This window comes from Mus caroli, chromosome 4 (assembly GCF_900094665.2).
Source record: "Mus caroli chromosome 4, CAROLI_EIJ_v1.1, whole genome shotgun sequence".
Classification (NCBI taxonomy): Eukaryota; Metazoa; Chordata; class Mammalia; order Rodentia; family Muridae; genus Mus; species Mus caroli.
Genome location: NC_034573.1, coordinates 142,222,661 through 142,249,494, shown reverse-complemented (window position 1 = coordinate 142,249,494; position 26,834 = coordinate 142,222,661). Strand labels below are relative to the sequence as shown.

Genomic DNA, 26,834 nt, shown 5'->3' with positions numbered 1-26,834 from the left:
AGCTCCTCGGCGCCTGGCACGAGTCACCTGGTGGGGGATGCAGCGGTAGGGTCGGGGGAGGAAGGAGATTCCCACACCCGTGATCCAGGGCTGCCGGGTGGGTGCGTGGGCGGGCAGACGGCTCTTCCTCTTTGTAAATAGCATGCTACAGACCGCCACCCCCACCCCCAGATCCTGCAGCTGGTGAGAGAGAGCCAAGCTGCTGGATGGGATGGGATGGAAAAGGCGAGGAAAGCGCCCCTGGCCAGAGGGTCACCTCCATATAGTACAACCTTGTCTCCCTCCATGCTCCACTTTTTTAAAGAGGCGGTGCTACATCTTAAGGAAAGACCACCGCGACCACCGGGGCAGAGGAGAGAATGAAAGAGAGAAGGGAGGAATGGGAGGGGAGTGGGAAAATGAAGTGGAGAGAGACTGAGAGAGATGAATACGGCAGAAGAACCAAGCACAGGCTGGAGGAAGAGCCAGTGTGTGCGGCTGAAGACCGAACCAGAGGAAGAAGACCGAACCAGAGGAAGACGGTACAGGGAAAAAACACAACCATGTCCTCAGAAAAAGAGGCCTAGAGACCCAAATCACTGGGCAAAGATTTCCTGAGTCTTACCTTGGAGGCCACCATACCCCCAGCCCTACAGCCCCTCCCCATCTCCAACCTCCTTCCTACCAGAGCCATGGCAACCCCATGCCTTGCCTGGCCCAGGAAGGAGGGAGAAAAAAGACAGCCTTGCTTAGAATGGAACCCTGGGAAGCCCTGTTGGGGCTGCTTACAGCTGACATGGTCCCAGCCTATGGCCTGGCATTTGAGAGCAAGCCTGGGGAGGACCCTGTTCTCTGCCGGAGGATCCCAAAGTCCGGGGTGGGGAACAGTGGCACCAGAGTGGGACTTCACAGCTTCAACCAGAAAGTCTGGGCACCTGAATCCCAGGGCTTCACAATCCTGAACCTATCCACCACCCAGACACGGGACAGATCTGCAGGCCCGGGCACTAACAGGAGGAAGCAGTGGCTGTTGGAAAGATTGGGGGAGGGTCAGGGCATGTCAAAGGAAGCCGGTTCCTAGCACCTCCTTCAGTGTGGAGTTCTCCAAGCACAAGACCTGCTCCTACACCCTGCCTCCACTTCCTCATCTGTATAATGGGGACAGAGAGCTTGGTGACACCTTGGAGGAAGCCTTAGAGTATAGAGAAGTCAAAGAAAGCTGCTTCCTTCCTTCATGATGGAGACAGCTACTGACTTGCCCTGTGGTAAGGAGAGGGGTGTTTTTGGAGGAGACAAACACATCAATCCAGAAGACCACAGAGAGAGAGAGAGAGAGAGTCTTCAGCCACATGGAGAGGTCAAAGCTGAGGGGTCAAAGAGACTCCAGGAGAACAAAGGGTAGCAAGCGTGCACACACACACACGCACATGCACACACACACCAAGATGCAAAGCAAGGACAGAGTAGGTGTGGGCTAGAAGGGACACTGAAGAACTAACTGGCTCAGGGGGGATGCTATGCATCGCTAAGGGGAACCCTCGGGTTAGGCTCTGCTCACAGCCCTAGACAAGACACTGTAACAGAAGAGAAAACACACAGGCTTCAGGTCCCTCAGATGTCCCTGATCCTCTCCACAGTCATCCCTCACTTGCCGGGTCCACATCTGACACATTCCCAACAAAGGAAGAGGACAGAGTCAAGACCTGGGTGGGCAGTGACTCCCACCTACCCTGCACCATCATTCTCTCTCCTTGCTTCTTTCTACACTCAGCCTGCATTCTGGGGACCCAGGAAAACCAGCTTAAAGCCTGAGTCGGGAGCACAAGGCCATCGCTGTCTTTGGTGGACCAAGTACATAACCCACCCTCCCAGCGGGGCTGCCCAGAGATGCAGGGGTTGAGAACTGTGACTTTAAGCTACATGTCTGCCTCGGTTCCCCACACCACCCATGTCCAAGGGCGATCCCAGAGATGAAGCACATCAGTACGAGGCACACAGAAGTGTCATGTCATGTCAGTAAGCATGCCACCTTGCCTCTTCAGCCTATGCCAGGGATAGTGTCACGGTGTCCCAGCTCGGGACAGGACAGCTGACCCTCCAACTTTCTTAAGGAACAGAACATGCTATTTCCATCCCAGGGGCATTTCTTCATGACATTTCCATGCTATGCAATGCAGGGTCCCGGCCCACTCTGCCACACCACGCCCTCCCCGACGCCACGCCACGCCCTCCCCACACCACGCCCTTCCCGACGCCACGCCACGCCCTCCCGACGCCATGCCTCACTCTCCCAGACTCCACGCCACGCCCCCCATGTGCCTCACCTCTTTCTTCTTCCTTTTTCCTTTGGAGGACTTGCTCTCTTTCAGCTTCTTCGGCTTCTTCTTGGGAAGGCTCACAGGCTCTGCAGGGAAGAAGTCCTCAAAGCCTTCAAGGCCACCGTCTTCTTCTTCTGCAGGAGTTGGAAGGGAGAGGAATGACCTTCAGTTTCTCTCAGCCGGAAAACGGGACACAGAGCCAAAGGCGAGCCACGAGACCCCTACACCACCACATGCCCCCATCGCAGCCACAGGACCACGGTCCTAAGTCAAGGGACAGCAGTCATGTCGGCTCTGGTAGACGGCACAGGTCACCTGCCCTCTCTGACCTTTCAAAGGTCAGATCGCCACCTAGTCATGAACTCAATACTCTGGTGTCCTTACTGACCTGGGGGAGAAGTGGCCTCATGGCACACCAGCATCATCGCTAGCTGGCCAAGGAGGGCTGGGACCCAACAGAGACCCCAAGCTGAGGAAAGCCTGTCCTGGCCCCCCAGAGGTTCAAGTGCAGCTCAGATGTGACTTGAGAATAAGACAATAAGAGACACGGGTTCCATCAGCCAAACACTTAATGGAATCAGCACAATAATCAGTCATGGGCTTGATAAGTTCCCTCTTTGGTTTTTGGTTTTTCAAAGATGGGGTTTCTCTGTATCCCTGGCTGTCCTGGAAGTTGCTCTGTAGACCAGGCTGGCCTGAGACTCACAGAGATCTGCCTGCTTCTCCCTCCTGAGTGCTGAGACTAAAGGCATGAGCCACCACCACCTGGCAACAGGATTCTCTCTTACTGAGGTATTCAAGACCACACTGGTTCCCTGCCTAGCTCTGTGCAGGAAATCAATACACACGCCCAACATAGATGCACAGGGCCCAGCCCATTGTACACGTGGGTTTTCCAGAAGTTGCCTGTGAATCCCAAAGTCTCTCATTTCAATTAAAGGCCAAAGCCAAACGTGGCTGAACATGCCTGCTAGAGGAGAGCTTGCTGGCCGGCCACCCAGCCTAGCCAAATGGGATTTACAGTCCAGTTAGATATCCTGTCTAAAGGTAACAAGGTAGAGGGTGACACAGAAGGCATTGTGTCTTCCTCTGACCTCCATATCTGTATGCACCCCCACACTCGGGTGCACACACCACACACACATTTTTTAATTAAATTCCAAGAGGAGTTAAGGTGGACTTAGGGCCTAGGGTCATTTAAAAGGTGGTTAAGTCGCTCTATGCCACCCCAAGAGGAGAAAGGGACTTCTGATGTACTGGGGGGCACATGGTTATCCGAAGCCTGACCCCTACCCACTGAGGAAACCCAAGTTGAAACAGTATTTCCATGCATCAGATTCACGTGACCTCAGAGGAAAGATAGGGAGGGTCATCTGCAGGTCACCAAACCACCCAGAGTAGAAAGACAGTCAGAGAGAGAGAGAGAGGGAGAAGAGAGAGAGAGAGAGAGAGAGAGAGAGAGAGAGGGAGAAGAGAGAGAGAGAGAGAGAGAGAGGGAGAAGAGAGAGAGAGAGAGAGAGAGAGAGAGAGAGAGAGAGGAGAGGGAGAGAGAGAGAGAGGAGAGGGAGAAGGAGAGGGAGAGAGAGAGGGAGGGAGAGAGGGAGAGAGGGAGAGAAAGAAGCAGCCCCACCCAGAGGGGCAAAGGAGACAGGCAGTCATGGGGGGTAGGGAGGAGGAAGGGGGAGAGCCACGCAGAGGGGCAAAGGAGAGTTCCAGAATGAAGTCGCTCCAAAGGCCCAAGGACCTTCTCCAGCCCATGACCTGGCTCCTCCGGCCCGACCTCCTGTTCTGTGCACAGCGAGCGTCTAGGGGTGGCCAGACAGTAGAGAAGAGCCTGTGCTTCACATGCGTGCATAGAGAGGCATCACCCATCTCTCAGGTCCCACACAAGTCTACCTGCCAGCCTTGAATCTCTTGAACTCCAGAGTCCAGAGGGAGGAAGATAGGTTCCCACTGGTTTTGGTGGCTCCGCAGACTGGGTGGCTAACCAATCACACATACCCCACCCTCAGAGGGCACTGCGTGGCTATGATCCCCTTTCGGAACCCTACACAGTCAATCTGCACATTTAGATCCTCCTCCAGGGGCAAAGTACCCCTTGGCACCAGGACCCCCCATCCAAGGAACAAGCAGCCCTGCCTGCCAACACAGCTCCCCAGAATCTCCAGGCCAGGGATAGTGTGCAGCCAAGTTCCAGCCCCCTCCAACTGTACGAATGGGAATCCAGAAGAGCAGCCAGCCAATACAGAGAGGAGAAGGCAAGCTATAGGTAGGACCGGAAGCCGCTGCAGGAAGGCAGCCTGAGTACAGTCCAAATGCAGGTCATCCCTGGAAGACTACCACAGTACCGAGCTACAGAGAAGTACCACAGTACTTAGTACCACAGTACCCAGCTACAGAGAAGTAACACAGTACTGAGTACCACAGTACCCAGCTACAGAGAACACAGGGCCCATGTAGTGGGTACAGCTGTTGTGGTCTTGGCAGGACTCCAGAGCACAAGGGAGAGGGCAGTTCCTGACTTAGGCTACCATGGGCCAGGGATCCAAGCTGAGGCCAGGTGATATTGGAAGTAACCCACGGCTCCTCTGAGCTCTAATGTGCCAGAGGCCCTCAGTGTCCGGTGTCATCTAGGTGTGGCGGAGCCTGGGCAGCCGCGCCGAGGATGGAAGCAGGCCAGGCTATGGTGACCAGTGGGATACCCATCCACACCTGTGTACTCTCCCAACACCACAGACACCCAGCCAGCCAGAAGCTCCCAGCCCCTGGGAGCCATCCACAGCGGTTATGTAACCGGCTCCAGGCTGATGCAATCCCGAGAGGGCCCTTCTCCCTCCTGCCTGCTCTGGGCAGTCCTCTGTCTCCACCCAGCAGGGGAATCCCCAGGCTTAGAAAGCCAGCCCAGCACATGTCCTCCAAGTGACCAGCAGAAGAGATGGGGGATGGGGGGAGGTGCACAGGTAGCTAGGAATGTTCTGGAAGGAAGCCTGGGGTCCACTCGTGGATACTGAAGAGGGCAGGAAGTAGCCCCCAAGCTAGCTGCAACTCATCCGGAACACACACAGACACACACACAAACACAAACACACACACACACACACACACACAGAGCTCCTCCACAAGACAACCTCACAGCCCAAGGCTGCCTGCTTAATAATGAAAAAAAAATTTTTTTTCCCTCTGGGAAATTTTCAGAGCTTGCACATGAGGATGGGGGAGCCAGCTCTGACCATGCCTATCTCTAACAAGCATTCCCTGTCCTCACTTAGCTTCTGGTAGCCCTGAGGACAGACACCTGAGGCTTGGCCTGTGACCCTGGCTCCACCCATCACCCACACACTCAGTCTGCACGGACACTTCAGCTCCTTCCTCTCACACGAGCCATCCCCCTCTGCAGCAACAGGTCCTGAGCCTTCTCAAAGCAAACTCCAGAGTCACCCTCAAGCAACCCCCATGGGCTGCCACACCCATGTCTCAGACCTGTGCTGTCTGTCAACCCTGTTCCTCCTCCCCACAGCCCCATCTGTCAGGCACAGGTCAGAGGCTGGCTTTAAAACAAAGGGTCTGTGGCCCATGGGGGAGATGCAACTCCCCTAGAGTGAGGGAGTTTGCCCTGCCAACAGTCAGCCGCTGGAGGCTTGCCCCACTGCCCTTCTGGTCTGCCTGGTGGTACCCTCAAACACCAGCCCTGCCCCGCCCCCGAGCCGGAGGTTCCATCGATCCCAGGCAGCTATAATTAGGACCATTAGCTTGGTAACTCCTTAAGTGGCCCTAGTCAGAACAGGCTTGAGTAAGGGAGGCTACTTCTGAGACTAGGGATGGGACACAGCTCGAGGGTCAGTGACAGAATCTGCCAGGTAAAGTGTTTTCTGCTCTCTGCCCCTTGTCAGCTGGCCGCACAGCCCCCAGCGCAGGCCTGCATCATCCAGCTGCCACTGGGTGAACTGGGTAACCCTTCCCAGGTAGTAAATTATAGCAGTGGCACTGAGCCAGCTGTGATGGCACAGGTCGCTAATCCCAGCACTCCACAGTCTGGGGGTAATATCAAAGTTTGAAGACAACCCAGGCTACGTAGCAAGACATTGTCTCAATAAGATATTTCAATGCCCCCATTTACAGATATAAGACTCTAAGGACCTCCTCATCTGCCCATATCTCGGTTCCACCGCTATCCGAGGGGACAGTCGTGGCAACATGGGCCAAAGGTACATACCAGTATGTGAGGCCTCCCCTTGCTCTGCCCTCCAGGCCTTGGACTGCCCAGAACTCAGTATTTCAGCCGTGTACCTTGTGTGTCAAGCTCAGGGCTGCACCCCAGGACCACTGAAGTGACTAAAGTCAGCTCTGGATCTGAGAGTTCCCAGAGCCTGAGAGATGAGTGGGGGGGGGGGGGCAAATCAGGACAGATCTAGAAATCTACACCCAGGGTGTAGTCCTGGCTCCAGGCCCCACTTCCTGTGAGGAAGAACAAGCCTCCAGGAAGCTTTTCCAACAGGAACTCTCATAGAAGTTATGTCTGGTTCTGTGAATGGGAGGACTAGGGGGTCAGCGGAAGGAGCTAAGACAAGATCTCCATCACTTGTGTCTGAGGCGAGCAAATGAGCCATTGATGGAGAGCCAGCTCAGTCCCCTGTCCTTCCCAGAACCCAGGGAATAGGGGCTCCTTCCAGGTTCAAACCCTACAACCCATCTCCAAGCAGGGAAGAGGGCCACCTAGTGGTCAGGAAGGAAGAAGGCCAAAGACGCACAAGGGCTTTTAACCCCCACCCCTTCCTGACCCGGCGCCCTAAAGGCCTGCCCACTGATCATCTTTGAAATGGTCTTCATACTGTAGCCTTCTTCCTGGGCAGAACTGTGAGCCCCCCCCCCCAGGGCTGGGTGCAGTTGAGTGACACAGAAAGAATCTAGGAGGGGTCACGGGGTGGAAGAACTCTAGGATAGGACTTCTGGATATTGAGAAGCTTAGACTAAAGATCTCATTCATCTCTGGACCTCCCCCTGTGGCACAGGCCCTCGGCAGATCCAGAGCAGTGCAACCACACAAGAGGCAATTAATAATTTATTTATGACATTTAACAAAATCCAGACATCACCTCATTGGCATCTCATAAAAGAAAGCAGCCGTCCTGAGAATGAGGGAGGAGAGAAGCAAGAGAGGCTCTTAGCCTACATGACTGGGAGATGGGAGAGTGAAGACGGCCCAGGGAAGCAGGCAGAAGCCCCCCATCAGATGCAGGGCATGGTGGGAAGAAAGAGGCAAGGAGTAGAAGACATGGAGATCAACACCGGAGGCACGTCACGGGAAGACACAGGGACGAGAGAGGCAGAGATGCCAAAGAGACCAGATAAAGACTGATGGAAAGAACGGAGCAAGAGAAAGAGCCAGGGAGAGGCAGATGAAGCCAGAATTAGAGATGAAAAGTCTCATGGGTTCCTCGGCAAGACACACACACACTCAGAAGCCTGTGTGGCCGCACATGACTTTAATCCCAGCCTAGCCCGGTCTATATAATGAGTTCCAGAACAGGGCTAAATAGTGAGGCCTTGCCAAGAAAAAGAAAAAAAAAAGAAAGAGCCCCCAAGAAACACTGCTCAGGACCTGGCTCAAAAATATTAAAGAAATCTGTGTTGAGTAGGTGGATGGGTAGATGGACAGAAACAGGTGGATGAATAATGAATGGATGGGTATAGTGGACAAATGGACAGTGAATAGATACATGCATGCAGGAACGGTGGGTGTGTGGATAGGGAGAGCTTGTGAGTGGATAGGATGGTGGGGTGGATGGACAGATGGATGGGGAGCTTGTGAGTGGATAGATGAGTGTGGGATGGATGGACAGACAGATGAATGCTGAGTATTAGCTGGCAGACAGAAAATGGATGGATAGATGGATTGGCAGATGGATGGATGGATGGATGAGTGGGTGGGTAGATGGGCAGATGGATAGATGGATGGATGGGTAGATGGATGGACAGATGGGCGGACGGATGGATGGATGGATGGATGGATGGATGGATGGATGGATGGATGGATAGGTGGATGGATGGATAGGTGGATGGATGGATGGATAGGTGGATGGATGGATAGGTGGATGGATGGATAGGTGGATGGATGGATAGGTGGATGGATGGATGGATGGATGGATGGATGGATGGATAGGTGGATGGATGGATAGGTGGATGGATGGATGGATGGATGGATGGATGGATGGATGGATAGGTGGATGGATGAGTAGGTGGATGGATGGATGGATGGATAGATGGATGGATGGATGGATGGCTAAGTGGTTGCTATTGTGGATTGATAATCAGATGCTTGGGCAGTGCTGAAACAGTTGAGCTCCCTGGAACATCCCTACTCCAAATGAAGTACCCTTTTGAGTCATGGCAGCCACTCTCTTCTCATCTCTGACCCTAAGGACCCTGAGACACTCCCACAGGGAGCTCTGTAGGATGGAGACCAGGACCAGGCAAGTCTCCCTGGGACCAGCAAGAAAACAGTCTGGGCTCATCAGTTTGAAAGTGATTGCGAAAGGACTGGACCAACCAACCATGGAGACCTCCAGCCCAGCAGAGCCCACCTCTGAGGAAAAGCCTTGAGGAGCCCTTTCCTTTCTGCCTTCAGCCCCTCCTCAGGGTTCTCACTCCCAGCCCTCATTCAACCCAGGTTCCCTGGCTGGTACTTACTGGGTAAGAGTGCAAGTCTCAGAAGCATATCCTTAGGAAGGCAGGACAGCGACCCCCTTTGGATGGCGCTCAATGCACCTGCCATGGTCAGCTGTGTGTCTGTGTGCGACGTGCGGGGGCACTGTGACCTGAACGTTCTACGTGTACTATCTTACAAGACCTCATAATAACCTTCTATGAGGTAGCTGGTGCTGGACTCATTCTACAAGTGGGGGACACTGAGGCAGAGGGGCTGAGGGGCTTGTCCCAACACCACCGGACTAACCAGAACATTGCTGGGACTTAAGGCCTCCTCCATCCATCCAAGTCTAAGTCCTCTCACTGAGCAGCATACTCCTCTGGGAATCTGGCAGCTGCACACCTCTGAGCCTCCCTGACTCTGTTCCTCACAGCAGTCCCACCCACCCACCACCGAACTGGAGAGGGCTGGCCAAAGCAAAGCCCCCTGTAGGAAACAGTGCACAGACTCTCACAAACCCAAGTCCAACTGCTGCTGGTTGGGCCTTAGTGTGAGGCTTCCGGAACACTGGCTCCTCCCATCTGGCCCCAGGGGGCTAAGAGGTCACTTTCCTGGAGCTCCTCCCAACGCTGAAGAGGGCCCTGAGAGGCAGCTAGCAGGGCCAGGCAGCCAACACTGCTTGCTGACAGACTTGACTGGGCTAGCAGGTTCCCTGAATGTGGGATGCCCTAGAGACTCCTTCTCATGATTAGGCACCATCTCTCGGGTATCCTCAGTCCAGATTGCAGTTAGGGACTCCGCTTGGGGGTACTGACAGAGGGTCCAGAGCAAATAACCCCTCCAATGGACCAGAGAGTCTGTGGTGAGGAGGAAAGCGGGTGTCCCATCATGCAATGCAGCTGGAATCTACATGGACAGAACAAACTTGTGAGCCAAGGACAAGAGTCGGGTAAAGGTCAAAGCCAGGGCCCGGGGACAAGATGGCACCTGCTGGGTTCCATAGCAATACTATCAGGCATCAGGAGTTGGAGCCCAGTGAGACTATGTAGGGAGAAGACCAGATGGACCAATGGGCTGGGTCTAAGAAAAGAAGGGTCATTGACCAATGGCTAGGAAGTCCTGGGTGGGGGACTGGGGTGGGGGTGGGGGGACAGAAACTTAGACCAGAGACCTGGAAAGATGCTAGGATCCTGGAGGGTCCGGAGGCAAAGCAGTCGGAGTGGTTGATGGACAGGGCTCAGAATTCCCAGCTAGAGAGACAGAAGCCAAGCGTCTCCTCTGTATGGCCTTGGAAGTGCTCCTGAAGGGACTTGATTGTCCCCAAGGGACAATCTCCTACCTGCTCAGGAGGGGAAGGGCAGATTAGGCATAAGAACTGAACCAAGATCCAAGCCCAACAGCCTTGTGTGTGCACCTTTCTGAGGATATCCAAGACCTCACCAAGCCCTAAACCCCGATGCAAGCACGGCCAGGCTGGAAGAAGGAGGGGACACTGTCCGGTGTAACGGAAGACCTAGAAATGGGCCTGTTGATCCACAGTCAGCTGCCCACCGTCCCTGTCAATGCCACAAAAGGCCACGCCCCAATCACCACCAGGGATCTTTGAAGAGTCAGGCTCCTAAGTAGAAACAGCCACAGGTTTCTCAACGTGCTTGACCGCCGCCTTCCTCTCAGAGAGGGAGGGTCTGGCTGCTTCAGCCTGGGCTTGAGCAGTCAGCCACTGGAAACCATACCCCTGCATACCTCACCCTCCGTGGAAGGCTCTCGGCCTGGATGAAAGGGGAGGGTTTGAACTGCAGGCCCCAGCGACAGCGTTAAATCCACTAAACAAACAAGCTGGCCAGCAGAAGAGGTGCCTGGGGGCAGGGGGTGTGGCCCCTGGTGAAGATGCTAGGCTGGGAGGTGCTGCTCTCTCCTGGGTGCGAGTGTGTGAAATAGCCTCGTCCGCAGGGATGTAGATTCCTGGGAGAAGGAGGCCCTTCTGGCCTCTCACAAGTCCCTCAGAAGTCCAAGAGGAGCCATGGACTTGGGAAGCTAAGAAGTGATACCCCTCAGAAGGGAGGGAGGGCAGGTGACAGGGTGAGGCCCTGCCAGGACGGGCGCAGTTAACTGAAAAATCCTGCAAGGTAACCCCTAAGGCACAAACACGAAGGAGGCTGAATTCTGAGCCGCAGCTGGCAAGGGCAGGGGCGGTGGCCCTGGGGCGTCAGGCCCACAGGCAGGGAAGCAGGGTGGGCTGGGAACCCGGCGGGCACCAGGGCGCAAAGCACCCAGGGCGGCCTGGGCAAAGTGCTGGGGAGCGACTGTCAGGCGCCGGGAGCCGAGCCCGCGCTCCCCGGCTCGGGCATCGCCAGCTCCCCACGCGCGGCCCGTCCTCGCCCCGCCCGCGGCGCGCGCTTCCCGCCGCCTTCAAGGGCACGCGGCTGACCCCGGCTCGCCGCGCCCCCTCCCGCTCCGCAGCCCGCGCAGGCCCCCGCCACGGCTTTGCCCGGGGGTCCCAGTGCACCCCGCCCCGCGCGCCGCGCCCCGGAGCTCGCCCGGCCCCGCGCCCTTGGCTAGCGCGGCGCCAGCAGGGCGGGAGCGCAGCCCGCAGCCTCGCGCCCCTCCCGCGTCCCGGGCCAGCAGGTCCCCGCGCCCCCTCACCTGACATCTCCTCCTCGTTCTCCATCTCCTCCGCGAACAGCCGCGGCAGCTCCTCCTCGGTGCCCAGCGGGCCCCGCATGCCCGGCGCGGGGGGGAAGGAAGGTGGGCGCCCCCCTCCCGCCGGGCGCGGTGCCAGCCTTAACCCGTGCGCTGCCGGACGGACCCGCGCGGCGGGCGAGGCGGTCTCGGCAAGAAGATGGCGGCCGCCGGCCCCCCCAGCCCCCCAAACCTCCACCCCCCCGTGTCGACCCCGCAAGCTCTAGGCCGCCTCTGCCCGCACCCGCCAAGCCCGGGCCGCTCCGCCCACCGCGCCCCGCAGCGCGAGTCCCGCAGCCGGCCGAGGGTGGCGGCGGCAGCGCCCGCGGCACGGCGGCACGGCGGGGGGGCGGCACACATGCCCGGATTGTGACGTCCAGTCTGGTTGCTGTGGCAACCCCATCCCATCGTTCCGCCAGCGCGACTAGTTAACAGCCGAGAACAAGTTGGGGGGACTAGTCTTGGGCAGCTCGGTGAGCGCGCGGTGGGAGGCGGGTGCCGGGAGCTGTCGAGGTGCCCGCCCGACCGGAGACACGACGACCGAGCTGGCTGCGGGAGCTCGATAGCCCAGGCGCAGGGGGAATCCAAGCGGTACTCCCCCGCGCACACCCCAGGCAGGGCCAGCGGTCGCCACCCTGCCCGCGAAGGCACTTGGGCCGGAGAGGCAGGATGGTTGGTGAGCCAGAAGCTGCCCACTAGCCTTTTACACAGCGGACTTATCCCACCTCGGTTTCAGGCTACCACGTTTCCAAACCCCTTTCAAAAGAGAAGTCCAAGAAAATGTGTCCCACACTTATGGGTCACTCTGGTGACCGTGGGCATAATTTATCCAGAAAAATCCATGGCTTCTCACCCCCGCCTCCAACACTTGCCCTCTTTCCAAAATTGGTCAGTGTCCAGCTCAAATACATCCAGGTCCCTGGGGCTCTGTATGGTCTGTGCCCTGGACTGCCACTCAGGACACCTGTCGCCTAGCAGAAGGGTTGGCGGCTGCCAGCCAGCCCTGCTTGTTAAAGGTGAAGCTGGATGCCTGAGCCCTGGGGAGCAAGACTAGAATTTTAAATGAGAGCGTTCAGCCTGGTGCAGCCAAGGTCTCACAGCAACTTTAAGAGCACAGAAGTTGTCGGGGCCCAGCAGGCAGTCACCAGCTCTCCAATCCCACAACGTCCTGTAAAGTCCGAGTCATCCTCATGTCGTGCTTCTGGCTACACACCGAGGGAGTGTACCTCACTGCCATCAGCAGAGGCAGGTCCTGCGTGACCTGAGAGGGTAGGAGCACAGGCCTGAGCTGAGCATTCAGGCAATACAGACCCATAGCTTCTAGTGTCTAGAGCTGTCACCAGGAGGGGTTTCCCTGTCTTAGCACCTTTGGGGAACCGTATGAATCTGTACCGGTTTGAGTGTCCTCAGGACATGACCTCTTGAGGTGGCTGCCCAGCCTCCCAAGATGGACAGGCAGGTCACTAGGACTCTCCCTCTGTACCACAGATCACTTTTGCACTTCCCTGGACAGTAGATGTCCCCTGCACAAGGCAGAAAAACCAGCCAGCAGGAGGAAGGTGGCTAAGGATCCAAATGGTTCCTGGGCTGTCTGCTGCCAGGGGGAGCCTCAGACCACTGAGGCTTGAGTCTGCCTCCTCCCTGGGAGGGCTTGCTGGCTCTCACCAGATCACCTGTCTCCTTGACCACCAAGAGTCCAGGAAAGAAAATCCCCAACTCAATCGAATATGCCCACCCTCCATTACCAGCCCCTAAGACTTCTGTTGTTGAACATTAAACCTTTCCAGAGGCTTTTTCTGTCCCACGTCAGAAAAACTTGTAACATATTTCTCAGCACCAGGAAACCTTCGCCACCCCCACGCGTGCGCACAGGTATAAAGAGGTAACATACACCATTAACCCTGGCTCTGATTCTCAAGGCCAGGCTGAGAAAGTCAAGATATTTCAAGAAAAGCTCCAACCGCTTAATTTGCAGCAAATTAGAGTGAAGATGGAATATGGACTCAGGATGCTATCCCAGTGGCTGCATTGGGGGAGCATTAGCGAATGACCAAAGACCAAACTGGGGTGGTAGGGGGAGATGTGTGTACTGTGTGTGTATGTTTAAACTGCAAATCTGTAATTTTTAAAGGACACACCTTATTAAGCTATCAAATGTGTGTTTTCACGGCAATGGACCCAGGACGCCTGATGTTAAAAAGCAACCGCCAAAGGTAAGCATCCTGTAAACTGCCATTGTCGAGACCAGTCCTCTCATTAAAGTTATTATTAGGAGACAAGAGTCTTGTGTGTGCCGATCCTGGGGCTTGTAACTACACTTCGATGACAATTCAAAAATAAAATTATTTTTAATCTGTTAGTCATGGAACATTTTATGAAATTTGAAACACATTTTGTTTCTGGACAACTGAAATAGCTGGTCCCCTTCTGCATACACAGTACAACCACGGTCCTGGGCTGTGTGAACTCACTCCCAGGAACTATCTAGAGACAACCACAGTCCTGGACTGTGTGAACGCACGGCACCTTCTTCGGCAGGGTACAACCACTCAGGATGGCTAGTTGTCCTGTGGGTGGAAGGACAGTGTCCATCTGTGACATCAAGACCTGGCTCAGATTGGTCATTTTTGTCTAAAAGCGTGGGCCTTGACATCATGAAGGCGGCCAGACTTCTCAGAAAAAGAACCCTGGAGCAACAGCCCTTAAATGGAGACTGTAGTCCGCCTGAAGCATTTGACCGTCACTGCCTGGGCTTAGGCTAGGGAGCAGCTCACTAGACAATGTCTCAAACAGCAGTAGTATCTTGGCATCATCTAGGACAGCCTCCAGCATGCGTGTCTTTACGGGTGCATGTGGAATCCAGAGTCGGTGTGGTCTTCGTCAATTCTCTGTAGTTCTCTGTGTGCTATTTTCTTTGTGTGCTTTTTATTTAATGAATGGCCACAAGCATGTCGTGGTGCTCATGTGGAGGCCATCAGACAACGGTCCTTTCCTACCTTGTGTTCTAAGGACCAAACTCACTTGCTCAGGTTTGAGGGCAAGCGCCTGTGTTTGCTGAGCCATCTTGTTAGCACACACACACACACAAACTCATTTTTTTATTTTATTTTCCCAAGACAGGGTTTCTCGGTGTAGCCTCTGCTGTCCTAGAACTCACTCTGCAGACCAGGCTGGCCTCAGATTCACAGAGATCTGCCTGCCTCTGCCTCTCGAGGGCCGGGATTCAAGGTGCTTGGCCTCTGGGCATGCAGTGCCCACAGAGGCCAGACTAGAGTTACAGGTGCTTGTGAGTGGTCACGTGGACACTGGGAAAGTGAACCCAGGTGCTCTCAAAAGAGCAGCCAGTGCTGCTAACTGTGGAGGAGGTCTCCAGGTCCCCACCTCATCTTTTGCAACAGCGCCTCACACTGAACCTGGAGCTTATGTCAGAGATCCTCCGGGCTCTGCCTTCCCAGCAGGGCGTTACAGGAAGCACCGCACCGCACGCAGTTACTAAGAATCCTAACTCAGGTCCTTGTGCTTGTCTGGCACTGTCCTGACCGAGCCAACTTCCTAGCCCCCTCTCCCTGCCACCTTATGGAGATAGCAGACAGCCAACAACCAGTCTCCACCCGACCCCACGCCGCCCCCTTCTTCTCAAGCAACCACCGGTTTAACCCTAATCAGGACAATTGCTATGATTTAGCCAATGGGGGCCCCCTACAATGAAGTTTCTGCCACCAGCCAGCCATGTCCATGAGAACTAAAGAACAGTACCCCGGGGGGGGGGGAACTTTTGGGATAGCACTGGAGATGTGAATGAAGAAAGTACTTAATTTAAAAAAAAAAAATAGTACCCCAGCCTCTTATACCACCACCCCCATGTGTGGTCACCCTGTAGTGACCTCTTATAAGAGACCCACACCCTCCTGGCCTGCTTATTTCATTCACTCCAAGAGGCCACACAGCAGTGTCCATACTAACTCCCAGGCTCTGTGACTTATTATCCCTTCGCGCTAGGGTTTTCACCTTCCGGTAAACTGTATCCCACTCAGCTTAAGAGGCCTCCCAGACATGGAGTATCTTAAGAGGTGTCTGGTCAGAGCTGGCTCAGTACCTCTGCCAAGGCACCAGCAGGGAAACCCGTGCACTTAACTGCTTGGCTTCTCCTTGGGAGAAAGCTACGAAAGGCAGGGGTGCAGGACTAGGGGGTCTTCTGGAAATAAGACCTTTCATACATACTTCCTGGGCTGCACCAACTCTCAAAGGAGGGGAGGGCACCTGGAGCAACCGCAGCTGGCAGGGAACAAGCCTGTGCCAGTACCGTTTCATGACTTCCGTGAACTGAAGTCACAGCTTAAAACTCTGGTGTTCTGTGCCAACATTTCCGATAAAGACAGGTAAGGCACAAGGCCAGACAGACATAAAGGAGACAGGTCTAGGAGGGGCCTGGATACAGCTGCTACGGCAGGTCTGACAATTCAGGTCCACTCCACGTTGCCCATCAGAAAAAGTTAGTTGTTTGAAAAGCAGTTCTCCAGGCTCCATCAACTCCAGCCAACCTCACAGAGGCTCAACTGTACAGACGGGAGAGAGCAGAGACAGGAGACTCTTTTCTGTGCCCGATGCAACTAACCAGTGAGAAGGTTTAACAGGATGCGTGAAGTAGAAGAAGAAAAAAAGCCTTGCACAGTGACAGTAGCCATGTGTCAGCCACTTTAATACAAAAAGTGATCAACATTCATTCAAATACAAGAGTTAGAAAGGCATAAAAACCAGCAAGTTTCCATTTTATTACAAGTTGCAGAATCTGGGACCATTTTTTAGAAGCATAGGCTAAATCAACCCAGGGTTAATGTTGTTTACAGCTAAGGACCACCACATGGTCCGGCGATGTAACAAATAATCTGCAAACCCAAGTCACAAACTTAAGACCGCTAGCCATGAGGGGCTGCACCTGAAGTTGGAAGGAAATGCCACCGCCTCCTCCTCGGAGGGCAGAGGAGAAAGACAGCAACAGTTCTGCTTCAAGAAGTTTGCATAGAAATAGAAAACACTGGAGCCTTTGCCACAGGGGGATTGCAAAGCCTCAAAAGGTTAAACTCGATCGGAGGACCAAGTGTTTCCTTGGAGGAAACAGCAGCAGCAGAACTCGTGGGCACCGGATGTCCAGGCCTCCAGTGTGGCCACCGGCTGTATGTGAGCCCTTTAGCATTGCATACTGTTATTAGAGAGCAAGCAGATGCCTCTGCACAGGTTTTGACAACAAGAGCACCCTACAGTGTTGGGACATCTTCCAAGGTAACCCTTGATAAAGACATTTCCTGCCTGCCGGTTCTCCAGGCACACACAATGGCAAGGGAACCCCACAGGGCCTTCCATGCCCAGGGCCCTGGAGGTACACACAGCTTTGACTCATTTCTGCAGTGATGGAGATTAAACCTGGAGCACACCAGGCTAGCATTCTACCACTGGGCTGTGGTCCCAGACTATGACTCCTATCAAAGTCCAGTTGTGACAGTTTAGGAAGCAGCAACTTCCCTATCTTCCCACCAAACGCCCTCCTCCCTTCACCAGTATTGGAGTTCCTACCCTGTAAGCCTCCTGAGCCCTGGGCTTGGAGGGGCTCCCCCTACTGGGAACATCTGGAAGCTGTCTGCCTCACCCTCTGCTGGAGGTTAGACTAACAGCTTGCTGCAGACTTGCTCAAGCCATGGGCTTTGTTTGAGTTGTCTATAAGCCCTTGTTGACCTCTGGCTCAGACACCCTATAGAGAGCCCCCTAAAAGCCCAGATGCCCAGCATACTTACAGACCCCTACAGAGGCAGAACATGCAGCAGTGAGACTCAAAGACCCCTGCTATTTCAATAGGAAGGAAGGTTAGTACACACAACTGTGAGCGACTAGTGTTCAGACCTGGACACAAAAGTCCCTGAAACAGTCTTACTGGCTGTCATTGTCCCAGGGGAAAAGAAAAATCACATACAAAAAAAATCACCTGTCTGCTTCTGAGGACCACCACACTGTGCCTCAAGCCCTCCTCGCTTGAGGACAGGCACCAGATAAAACCAACCACCAGCTCTAAGACTTGGGCTGGCTGGAGCTCACCACCTGGCCTCCATCTACTTGCTCTGTCAGATGCAGCCCCCAACCTGGTTCTTCTGTTTGGCCTTTGCTACTGGGGAGCAGGAAAAAAGTGTCTATATACAAAGAAGCAGCAACCCAGTTAAAGCCCAGTCCCTGTCATTTCCAACTTCCTGTCCAATCCACACTGCAGAGATGCAAGGATAAACCACCGGGTTTTGTTCCTAAATTTTATTTATGAATTAATACAAAACATTGCAGACCAATGTGTCTTAATCCTCGTCCTCCTCCTCCTCTTCATCCTGGTTAATCTGGAAGTAGCGCAGCTCGTAACTCTCTTTGCTGTTGGCGACAACACGCAGCCAGTCTCGGAGGTTGTTCTTCTTCAAATATTTTTTGGTGAGATATTTCAAATACCTGCAGAGAGAGCACAAGAACTACACCAGACTGGTGGCTTGTTGCATTCTGAAGCACTGAAAACAATTTTAAGATGTTTTCCAGACACAGGCTAAGTACACCAGAGCCAGTGCTCTAACAAGGCAAGCAAGCGTCTATCACACATCCCTAGCTTGGCAATAAAAGTGAGAACATAGACGTCTAGAGAATGGTCTGGAGAAACCACTAGAGAAAGACCGCACAGGTGAGCTGACGTTCCACACGCCTTCCACCTCTGCTGGAACCATTAAACCTTCCAACCACCTCCAAGCGCCACCACATCCAGCAAGCCTCCCCGAGGGGGCGGGCCCAAGCTGTCCAGGCTGCTCACCAGCATTCTGTGTCCCCTGACCCAACCCATACACATCATGGCCACCCAGACACTCTGTTACACAGGCTGGCCTCAAATGATCTGCCCAGCTCAGCCTGAGGCTACGAGATTGTAGTCTATTTGCCTTTAAAATATCTTCAGGTTTTTCCTCCTCTGCTGGGGTCAAGCCCAGAGTGCGGCACATTTGGGATAAGCATTCCCCACACCAGGGCAGCTCTCAGCCATACTACAATGTTTTAAAATCTATTTGCTGCCTTCACTGCTGTTTCCACCCAGCTAACCGTGTTCACCACCTGACTGCTGAAGACGCCCTGAGGTGCGACTCTGACAGTGGCTACTCTCAGTGCTGTAATGAGGAGACCCGGCAAATCCAGCTCAATGCACCTCAGTTTCCCCACTACAAAACCGGCCTCAAGATGCCTGCTTTTTGCTGGGCACTTGGGAGATAGAGGCAGGAGGAGCTCTTTAAGTTACTCTAAGGATACTTACTAGCCTGGTCCACATGGCAAGTTCTAGGACACCCAGAGCTACAGAGAAACCTTGTCTCAGAAACAAACAAACCAAAGCCCACTTTCTATAGACTCCTGGGAAAACTGACAAGTGAGCAGGTAAACACTGGCCCACCAAGGACCCGTATTAACCAACAACTTCACGGGCAGTCGAAAGCACTCTACAGGGTTCAGCTCTGCCCAGGCTTCCCTGCAGATAAGCAGGCAACTGCCAGCTTCCATAGCGCATGCGTAGCGCATCTCAGTACCTAAGAGGATCTGAGGCTGAGGACAGCCTGGGCTACAGTACCTAAGAGGATCTGAGGCTGAGGACAGCCTGGGCTACAGTACCTAAGAGGATCTGAGGCTGAGGACAGCCTGGGCTACAGTACCTAAGAGGATCTGAGGCTGAGGACAGCCTGGGCTACAGTACCTAAGAGGATCTGAGGCTGAGGACAGCCTGGGCTACAGTACCTAAGAGGATCTGAGGCTGAGGACAGCCTGGGCTACAGTACCTAAGAGGATCTGAGGCTGAGGACAGCCTGGGCTACAGTACCTAAGAGGATCTGAGGCTGAGGACAGCCTGGGCTACATAAAAGCCAGCTTACAGTGCTGTTTTCCCAGGTCATGCTTTCAAGAGCTTCACTTAAAACTTCAAGTAGTTTCAAAGCTCACAGTAAACAGGGTCAAAGGCAAGAAAAAAAGATGTCCTAGACTTGGGAACACCTTGGATTTTTTCAGAAACCAGCATTATTATCAAGAAAGCAATAAGCAGACACGGGGCAACAGCCTGTGGTCCCAGCACTCTGGAAACAGAAGCAGGGAAAATGCTAAGGTACAACCCAGGTTCTCAAGGCAACGTCTAGACTGACTCGGACTAACTCTAGGCCCACTGTGCACAGAGCCACCTCACTATGGGAGCCAAAAGCAGGAGCAGCTTGTGAGGTCAGGCCTGAGCTGGAGAACCCCTTCACACCCCCAAAGGAAAGAAAGCCAGTCCAGCTACAGCCCCTTCCCTCCTGCACCGAGCAAAGAGAACTTGTGTCAGGAAAGAGAAGTCACAGTTGGCAGCCTCAGCCCACAGGCTCACCAGGACAGGTGTTGGTTGCACACAGCCCACCTCACCCGTCCCAGACAGCCACCCCGTGCGCTCTGAAGCCGCAGCCCCGACTGAGAGGCAGTGTTCACATCATGGTTTACACCCGCATCCCCACACACCGGGGGCAAAGCACCAGCAGCGTCAAACCCCCACCCACCATGGCATTCGCTCTCAGTGCCACAGGAGCTCTTACAAGAAACACAGCTAGAATTAAAAATGAATGCTCTTCAGCACTCGGGAGGCAGAGGCAGGCGGATTTCTGAGTTCGAGGCCAGCCTGGTCTACAAAGTGAGTTCCAGGACAGCTAGGGCTATACAGAGAAACCCTGTCTCGAAAAACCAAAAAGAAAGAAGGCTCAGGCACACTCTACTCTTTGAGGACCAGAGTTCAGCGCCCAGCAACTACACTGGACAGCTCCAGCTCGGGAGCACCTGAGCACACATGCACATGACTAAAACTCAATCTGCTCACACATGCTCATCCGCGGCCCTGGCACCGCAGCAGGAGGTACACGCCCCTTGTACCTTTTGGAGAAAGGCACCTCCGAAGTGACCGTGATCTTGCTCTTGCTCCGTTCGATGGTCACAACTCCTCCGCCGAGATTGCCAGCTTTCCCATTCACCTTGATTCTCTCCTGGAGGAACTGCTCCTGCAGAAACCAACCAATGAGCGCATGGCTTTACCTGTCTCAAAGGCAGACCAGTTCAGACCGTCCCACAACACTAACCCACAGCTCTCTCTCTTTAAAATCTGTGTGTGTATGTACACATCATGTATGTGGGTCCGTGTGCCATGGTGTGCGTCTGACGACCAGAGGACAACTTTGAGTCTTCCTCTACGAGGCTCTAAGGATCAGACTTAGGTCTCGAAGCTTACAAGGCAAATTCATGTTGGCATTATTCAACATAACCTCATGCAGTTTGAAGATGGTGTCCTGGCACAAACATTCCTGACTGGTTCCATGCAGGAGTAAATGTGTCCCCCACAGAAGGCTTAGAGGGCAGCACATTCATGGTCAGAGTGTATAAGCCAGGGCAACAAAGCGAGATCCTGATCTCAACGTAAAAACCAAGCACAGGGGTCAAGAATACACGGAAACCCAAACTTGAACATGAGCATGCAAAGCAGCAAGCAACGGCTGAGCCTCTGAGCACAGAGCACGGTGCACAGAGCATGGTTTCAGTGCCAGCCGAGGACGCGGCTCTGCACCTAGTAAGGACCAGAGACACACACAGACAAACGGTTACACACCTGCCTGGAGTCACCTGCATGGTACCGCAGAAGCGACAGGGACCCATGAGCCCAGGCACACTTTGCAAAGCACCATGTGAGCCGAGGCAAGCCATTCACCTCGGGCTGCAGGGACTTCCGTCCAAAAGGGACTTTTTTGTTTTGTTCTGTTGTCACTGCAATGAGACGAAGTCCCTCTCAGCTCAGAACTACAGTTGTAGGGACTGATGGCTCGGTGACAGCGAAGACCGTTCACTTAAGGAGAGGCTGAGCTAACTCCCAAGACAACTAAACAACAAAGCATCTTCAGCTCCTTTAAGACTCCAGTGTTCCCAGCACCGGGAGCAGAGGCAGGCGGGTTTCTGAGTTCGAGGCCAGCCTGGTCTACAAAGTGAGTTCCAGGACAGCCAAGGCTATACAGAGAAACCCTGTCTCAAAAAAACAAAACAGAACAAACAAAAAAAAAGAGACCCCAAGGAGAGACCTGAGTGTGCTTCCCAGCACTCACAGGCAGCACATAACCACCTAGAACTCCCATCCTCCGGGATCTGGCGCCCTCCTCTGGTTCCCAATGGCATAAGGCATACATGTAGTCTATAGACTTATTCTATTCTCACTATGGTCACAGAAATCCACCTGCCCTGCCTCCCAAGTGCTGGGGTAAAGGTGTGGGCCACCACACAGACACTTCAAAAAATAGTAATCATAATAATTGTTAATTAAGAAATAAGAAACCAGCCAGGTGTGGTGGCACATGCCTTTAATCCCAGCACTCGGGAGGCAGAGGCAGGCGGATTTCTGAGTTCGAGGCCAGCCTGGTCTACAGAGTGAGTTCCAGGACAGCCAGAGCTACACAGAGAAACCCTGTCTCAAAACAAGACAAAACAAAACAAACAAACAAAAAAAAAAAGAAATAAGAAACCACCAAACACACAGGGCCAAAGCCACAGAGAAGTCACTGAATAAAGAAATTAGGAGTACACTTAACAAGGTTAGTAGCCACAAGGCTAATTCCACTTGTACTTAATATTAATGGCTGTAAGTTACCCCTGTAAATTTTCAAATTTTTTGGAATAATTGTTCTTAGCACAGCTGAGCTTCTGCAATGTGAGAAATCACTGTGAACTTAGGAGATGTTGACCTCCAAAGGCCTCAGTCCCCAGAGCTAGAATGGGGCTGCAGAGAGCAATAACCCTAACTAAGGTGAACACTGCGGCTTAGAGTCAAAAGGGAGAAAGAAAAGTCAGGACAGGGCTGGAGACGGCTGGGTCAGCAGCTGAGCTGAGCGTGTGGCTCTTTTGGAGGGACAGGGTTTGGTTCTCAGCAACAACACGATTCTCTGCTCACAGCCACTCTTAACTCCAGTTTCAGAGGATTCAATGTCCTATACACACATGGCGAAGACATACATGCAGCAAACGTACATACACAAAATTTTAAAGATAAAAATCTTTAAAAACTTTTCAATGAGGGGGAGCCTCAGGGATAGCAGAGTGTGGGGAAAAAAGAAACCCCACCCCAAGTAAGCAGACTGAAGCCCACACTCAGGCACCGGTGCTGGTGAGCTGCTGCCCACGACCATGACGAGGCTGCCCAGACAGAGAGTGGACCCATACAGACCCATGGTGTTCGCCTGATTCAGGGTTAAGGTCATCTCTGGAAACCATTCGAAAAAGACAGAACAACTAGCTCTGTCACCTGTATGTCATAGCCTGCCATTATACTTCTATCTCAAGAGATGCAGCAACAAATACTTAATCTGCCCTGGCTCTGGTTAAATGAAAAAGTGGGGACTGCCCAACAAGCCACGCCCCAGGAAAGGACCCCTGCCCACCACCCCCCCCACTGCACAGGCCCAACAGAATGTCACTTACAAAATTGGCAGCATCCATGATTCCATCTTCTACAGGGTGAGTGCAGTCCAGGGTGAACTTCAAAACCTGCTTCTTTTTTTTGCCCCCCTTCGCCACAAGCTTTTTCTAGGAGTATACAGAAAACATGGATGAAGCCTCGGATAGTCCCCTACACACACACACACACACACACACACACACACTACACACAACTTAAAAACCCAATCATGTCAGTCATGAAAGTCCTTACCAACCCACGGAAACAGATGGGCTCCCTTCAGGAATGCTGAGGAAAGGGGGGAGGGGGGGTCACTGGCACTCTTGTCCCAATCAACCCCTCCAGACACCCCAATTTTTACAAGCACTAAGGTCTGCCAGCACATGAACCACAATAAGGAATGTTTTCCCTCCATGAAACACCTTTATTTTTCTCACTTGTAAACGCAAGCTACAAGCGCTCTGCATGCAATTTTGGTGTGAAATCTATCCTAGGCCTCTGTCTTCAGACTCTAGCACTTCATCTGCCTCCCTAGCATCTAATCCCCACACCACAGACCCACCCTCTCAGGAATGGTAGAGGAATCATATACACAACATGCCTTCTGTGCCAGCCTCAAAGTTAGGACTTTCAGTGTGTCTTGCCTAACCAGTGACTTAGCACTTCCAAAGTACACCCTGGAAGAGGGTCCAGTTGACTTTTACAAAATTAACATCCACCAATCCTCTCTCTACAGACCCCTGAAACTTCTAAAACTCACCTGGATTTGTGCTACTCAAGTTTTGCAGTTCACAAAAAACACACTACCTCCCTTGACGTTCAAGAGACGTCCACACAACTTGCAGAGTCAACCTTTCAGTTACTCCAAGATTGTTCTACCCAATGTGTCTTCCCACTACCAACCAAATTAACTGCTTTTAAATCCAGCCCCGAGAAAAGGTCAGATCAGCAACAGAACCTACCCACGATGGACCCCCAAAATTCGCAACAAGATTCTAACCCAAAATGCACACAAACGCACGGAAGCATTTCAAGGCCAAGGTGGAAAGACCAAGACGACCGGAAATGTACCCTAAGAGTCCCAACTACAAAACAAATCACCACCTAAAACCACTTCGTCCAAGTAGAGAGATCTCTAACAACTGCCTGACTGACACGAAGGTGCCGCACAGCCAAGCCTCAGCCCAGAGAATGGAATCGGGCCTTCCTCCTCGCCCAACGCCAGTTAGGAACTGTACACTGCTGCACCCTAATAACAGCAGTTTCCTCGAGGGGTGCTAGAAGGATCCGCAAGCCCAAGCCTCGTCCCTGAAACCCGGCCACCAGGTGGAGGGCCATTTCCACTCGGCTGCCCCGGGTGGCAGGTCAGATACGTCTTCCCCGCCCCTCGCCCAAGTAATCGGGCCCGTGGCCCGGAGGCCCGGACTGGACTCGGGCTCCGATGCTATCCAGCCCGCAGTCTCTAAGCTCCCGCGGGCCGCTAACAGGAGCCCGACCCGACACCCCGAGCTTCCTCGGCTCTCCCGCCCCGCGTCGAGCCGCGGCCTTCTCCGCCCACAACGTGCTGGACCCAGCCGCGGGCCCGGCTTCCTCCGCCACGCTTGCCAGGCCACTCAGGGCTGACGCTGCAGAGCGCAGTCCCCCACGCGAGCCTGTGCCCGAGCCAGCCCAACAGGCCCACGTGCCGCTCACAGAACCGCGGCCGCACGCGGAGCCATACTAACCACAGGCGCCATGGCGGCAGAGGAGGCAGAAAGGGAGCGGGGCGCACTACGCAGGCGCCAAGAGCCCGCAGCGCACAGAGCACGCAAGGAGCCAGGCAACTTCAATCGATCAGCCCTTGCTTCTCGATCGCCCTTCCCTGCCACCTAAGTAACGATCGGCCAGCTATTGCTTTTCCCAGGGCGAAGTCGGCTGTCGGGAAAGGGAGGAGTCAGACGGGCTGTCCCACTGCGAATGACTCAGGGAGACTGGACGAGCCCAAAGAGAAATAAAGGGGTCAGCTCTACTTTGGGAAGTCTTGAAGAACTAAGACGGACGTTCCCTAAACAAATCACCTGCTGGCCGGATAAGAATCGAACACAGTATCTTAAGGAGACTGGGGCAATCCCTTTTTGATCACAGAGAAGTTTAGGATCCCCGATGTCAGCCAGGCCTGGTGGCTCTCGCCTTTAATCCCACCTCTCAGGAGGCAGAGTCAGGAGGACGCCTCAAGAATGTACCTGGTTTGAGACCAGCCTGGGTTGGTATCACAGTAACTACAACAGCGAGTTCCATCCAGGCCAGCCAAGGTTCACTGCCATCTCCCTCCACAAAAAAGGTGGTGGTGAGTTATAGTGAGTTATAATACCATATTTCTTCATCCTATGGAAAACGCCCAGCATGGAAGATCTTGCCAACCATGTGACTTCCTTCTGCCAGCCTTCCTTCTGCCCCCAGGAGCGCGCTCCAGCTTGAGACCTTAAGTTCAAGCTGGAGCCTGCTAGTTCCCCAGTTCCAAAAAGCCTCCGCCAGTTTTATGGACCACCCAGATCTGGTGAGTGCAGGGTCCGGTTCAGCAGCGTTTGGCGCCTTACTCATCAGCCTCCTGTGCGTAGGAAGGATCTTCCTCCCTAGGTGTACAGCTCATCGACATGACCCCTTGTGTTCCTAGAAAGTTATATACCCTGCAGGATCCTGAACTGTGACCACACCATCCAGTTTTGCTACTCGGACTCCGGAAAAGCCCAGCTTTGACTTACAACTCTTCAAGGAAACACAGCATGCTGATTGGTCAGGCTAAAGTCAGTGTCTCTGCTTGTTCATCTGACTTTAAAGCCCCCTGCTACTTTCTCTCCTGCTTGGTTTGGTTACCTTTGTCTTGGTTTGGTGTGGTTGAGACAGAGTCTCACTCAGTATCATTCCATAGACCAGGGCTGGCCTGGAGAGCACTATCTACCCCAAGCTGGTCTTAGACTCAGTATTCTCCTGCCTCGCTCATTCGTCCAAATTCTGAGATTACAGGCATGAGCAGCCTTGGCTTTGTGATGCTATACACCTTTCTGCTCCGGCACCATGGACAGTTAAGTTCTCTAAGTGGCTTTGCTTCCTCCTGGGTGTTGAGTGTTGGCATTCCCCACTGTTGCTTTATTCTGTCAGTGGGAGCTGGAACATTCCAGGAGCAGCGCTGATTTCAGTTATTCTGATACTTGCAGAAACAGCTCTCCTTCTCCCTCATACTCCCCAGATAACCCTCCTCATTCGTCTGAGTCTCCACTCTTTAGACCGGCTATGGTGTCTGTCAAGCCCGTGGCTGGGAGATGGCACATATTCCAGAATGGTTATAAATGCAGCCCAGAACACCTGAAAGCACAGGGCCATGCTTATACTCTCTACAGTGGACTTGTGGGAGTCGGTCCCTTCCTTCCCAAGAAGTCAGGTTGAGTGGTAAGTGCCCTTATGTGCTGAGCCATCTGACTAGCCCTGAAGAAACTTTTTAAAAAACGATTTTATTTATCTTTTTTTGGTGGGGTGAGGTGACATACCCTGCTCATGTGACTTTTTTTTTTTTTTTTTAGTATTCTCCCCTCCCACTGTCCTAGGGATCCTAACTCAGGTTGTCAGGCTCCACAACAGGTGTCTACCCTCTGAGCCATCTTAAGAGCCTTGAAAAAACAACAACAACAAAAAACCCAGTCCCTTAAATATCCTGTTAAAAAACACAGACAAGCCGCAC

The 26,834-nt window shown here is 53.5% G+C and overlaps 2 protein-coding genes across 7 annotated transcripts in view; both read right to left on the bottom strand.

Moving 5' to 3' along the window:
* Chd5 (chromodomain helicase DNA binding protein 5) overlaps nt 1–11,965 on the bottom strand; it is a 52,657-nt gene extending 40,692 nt beyond the window's left edge. For 3 of the 6 annotated variants that reach the window (XM_021159625.2, XM_021159627.2, XM_021159631.2), the window contains exons 1-2: nt 11,587–11,770; nt 2,304–2,431 (exon numbers count right to left, since the gene is read on the bottom strand). In XM_021159625.2, coding sequence (XP_021015284.1) covers nt 2,304–2,431; nt 11,587–11,665 — 207 coding nt within the window. In that variant the 5' untranslated portion in view covers nt 11,666–11,770. Of the gene's footprint in view, nt 1–2,303; nt 2,432–8,984; nt 9,059–11,586 lie in introns of those variants that run through there. The other 3 variants (XM_021159626.1, XM_021159628.2, XM_021159629.2) reach the window with 3 other exon arrangements.
* A 4,339-nt stretch (nt 11,966–16,304) lies between these two features.
* On the bottom strand, nt 16,305–25,013 carry Rpl22 (ribosomal protein L22). Its single transcript, XM_021159812.2, has 4 exons — nt 24,844–25,013; nt 23,143–23,247; nt 20,563–20,687; nt 16,305–18,102 (listed from the first exon to the last, which is right to left on the bottom strand). Exons 1-4 carry the CDS (start codon nt 24,853–24,855, stop codon nt 17,958–17,960), a joined length of 387 nt encoding a protein of 128 aa, XP_021015471.1. The 5' UTR covers nt 24,856–25,013; the 3' UTR covers nt 16,305–17,957.
* Between the last annotated feature and the right edge of the window lie 1,821 nt (nt 25,014–26,834).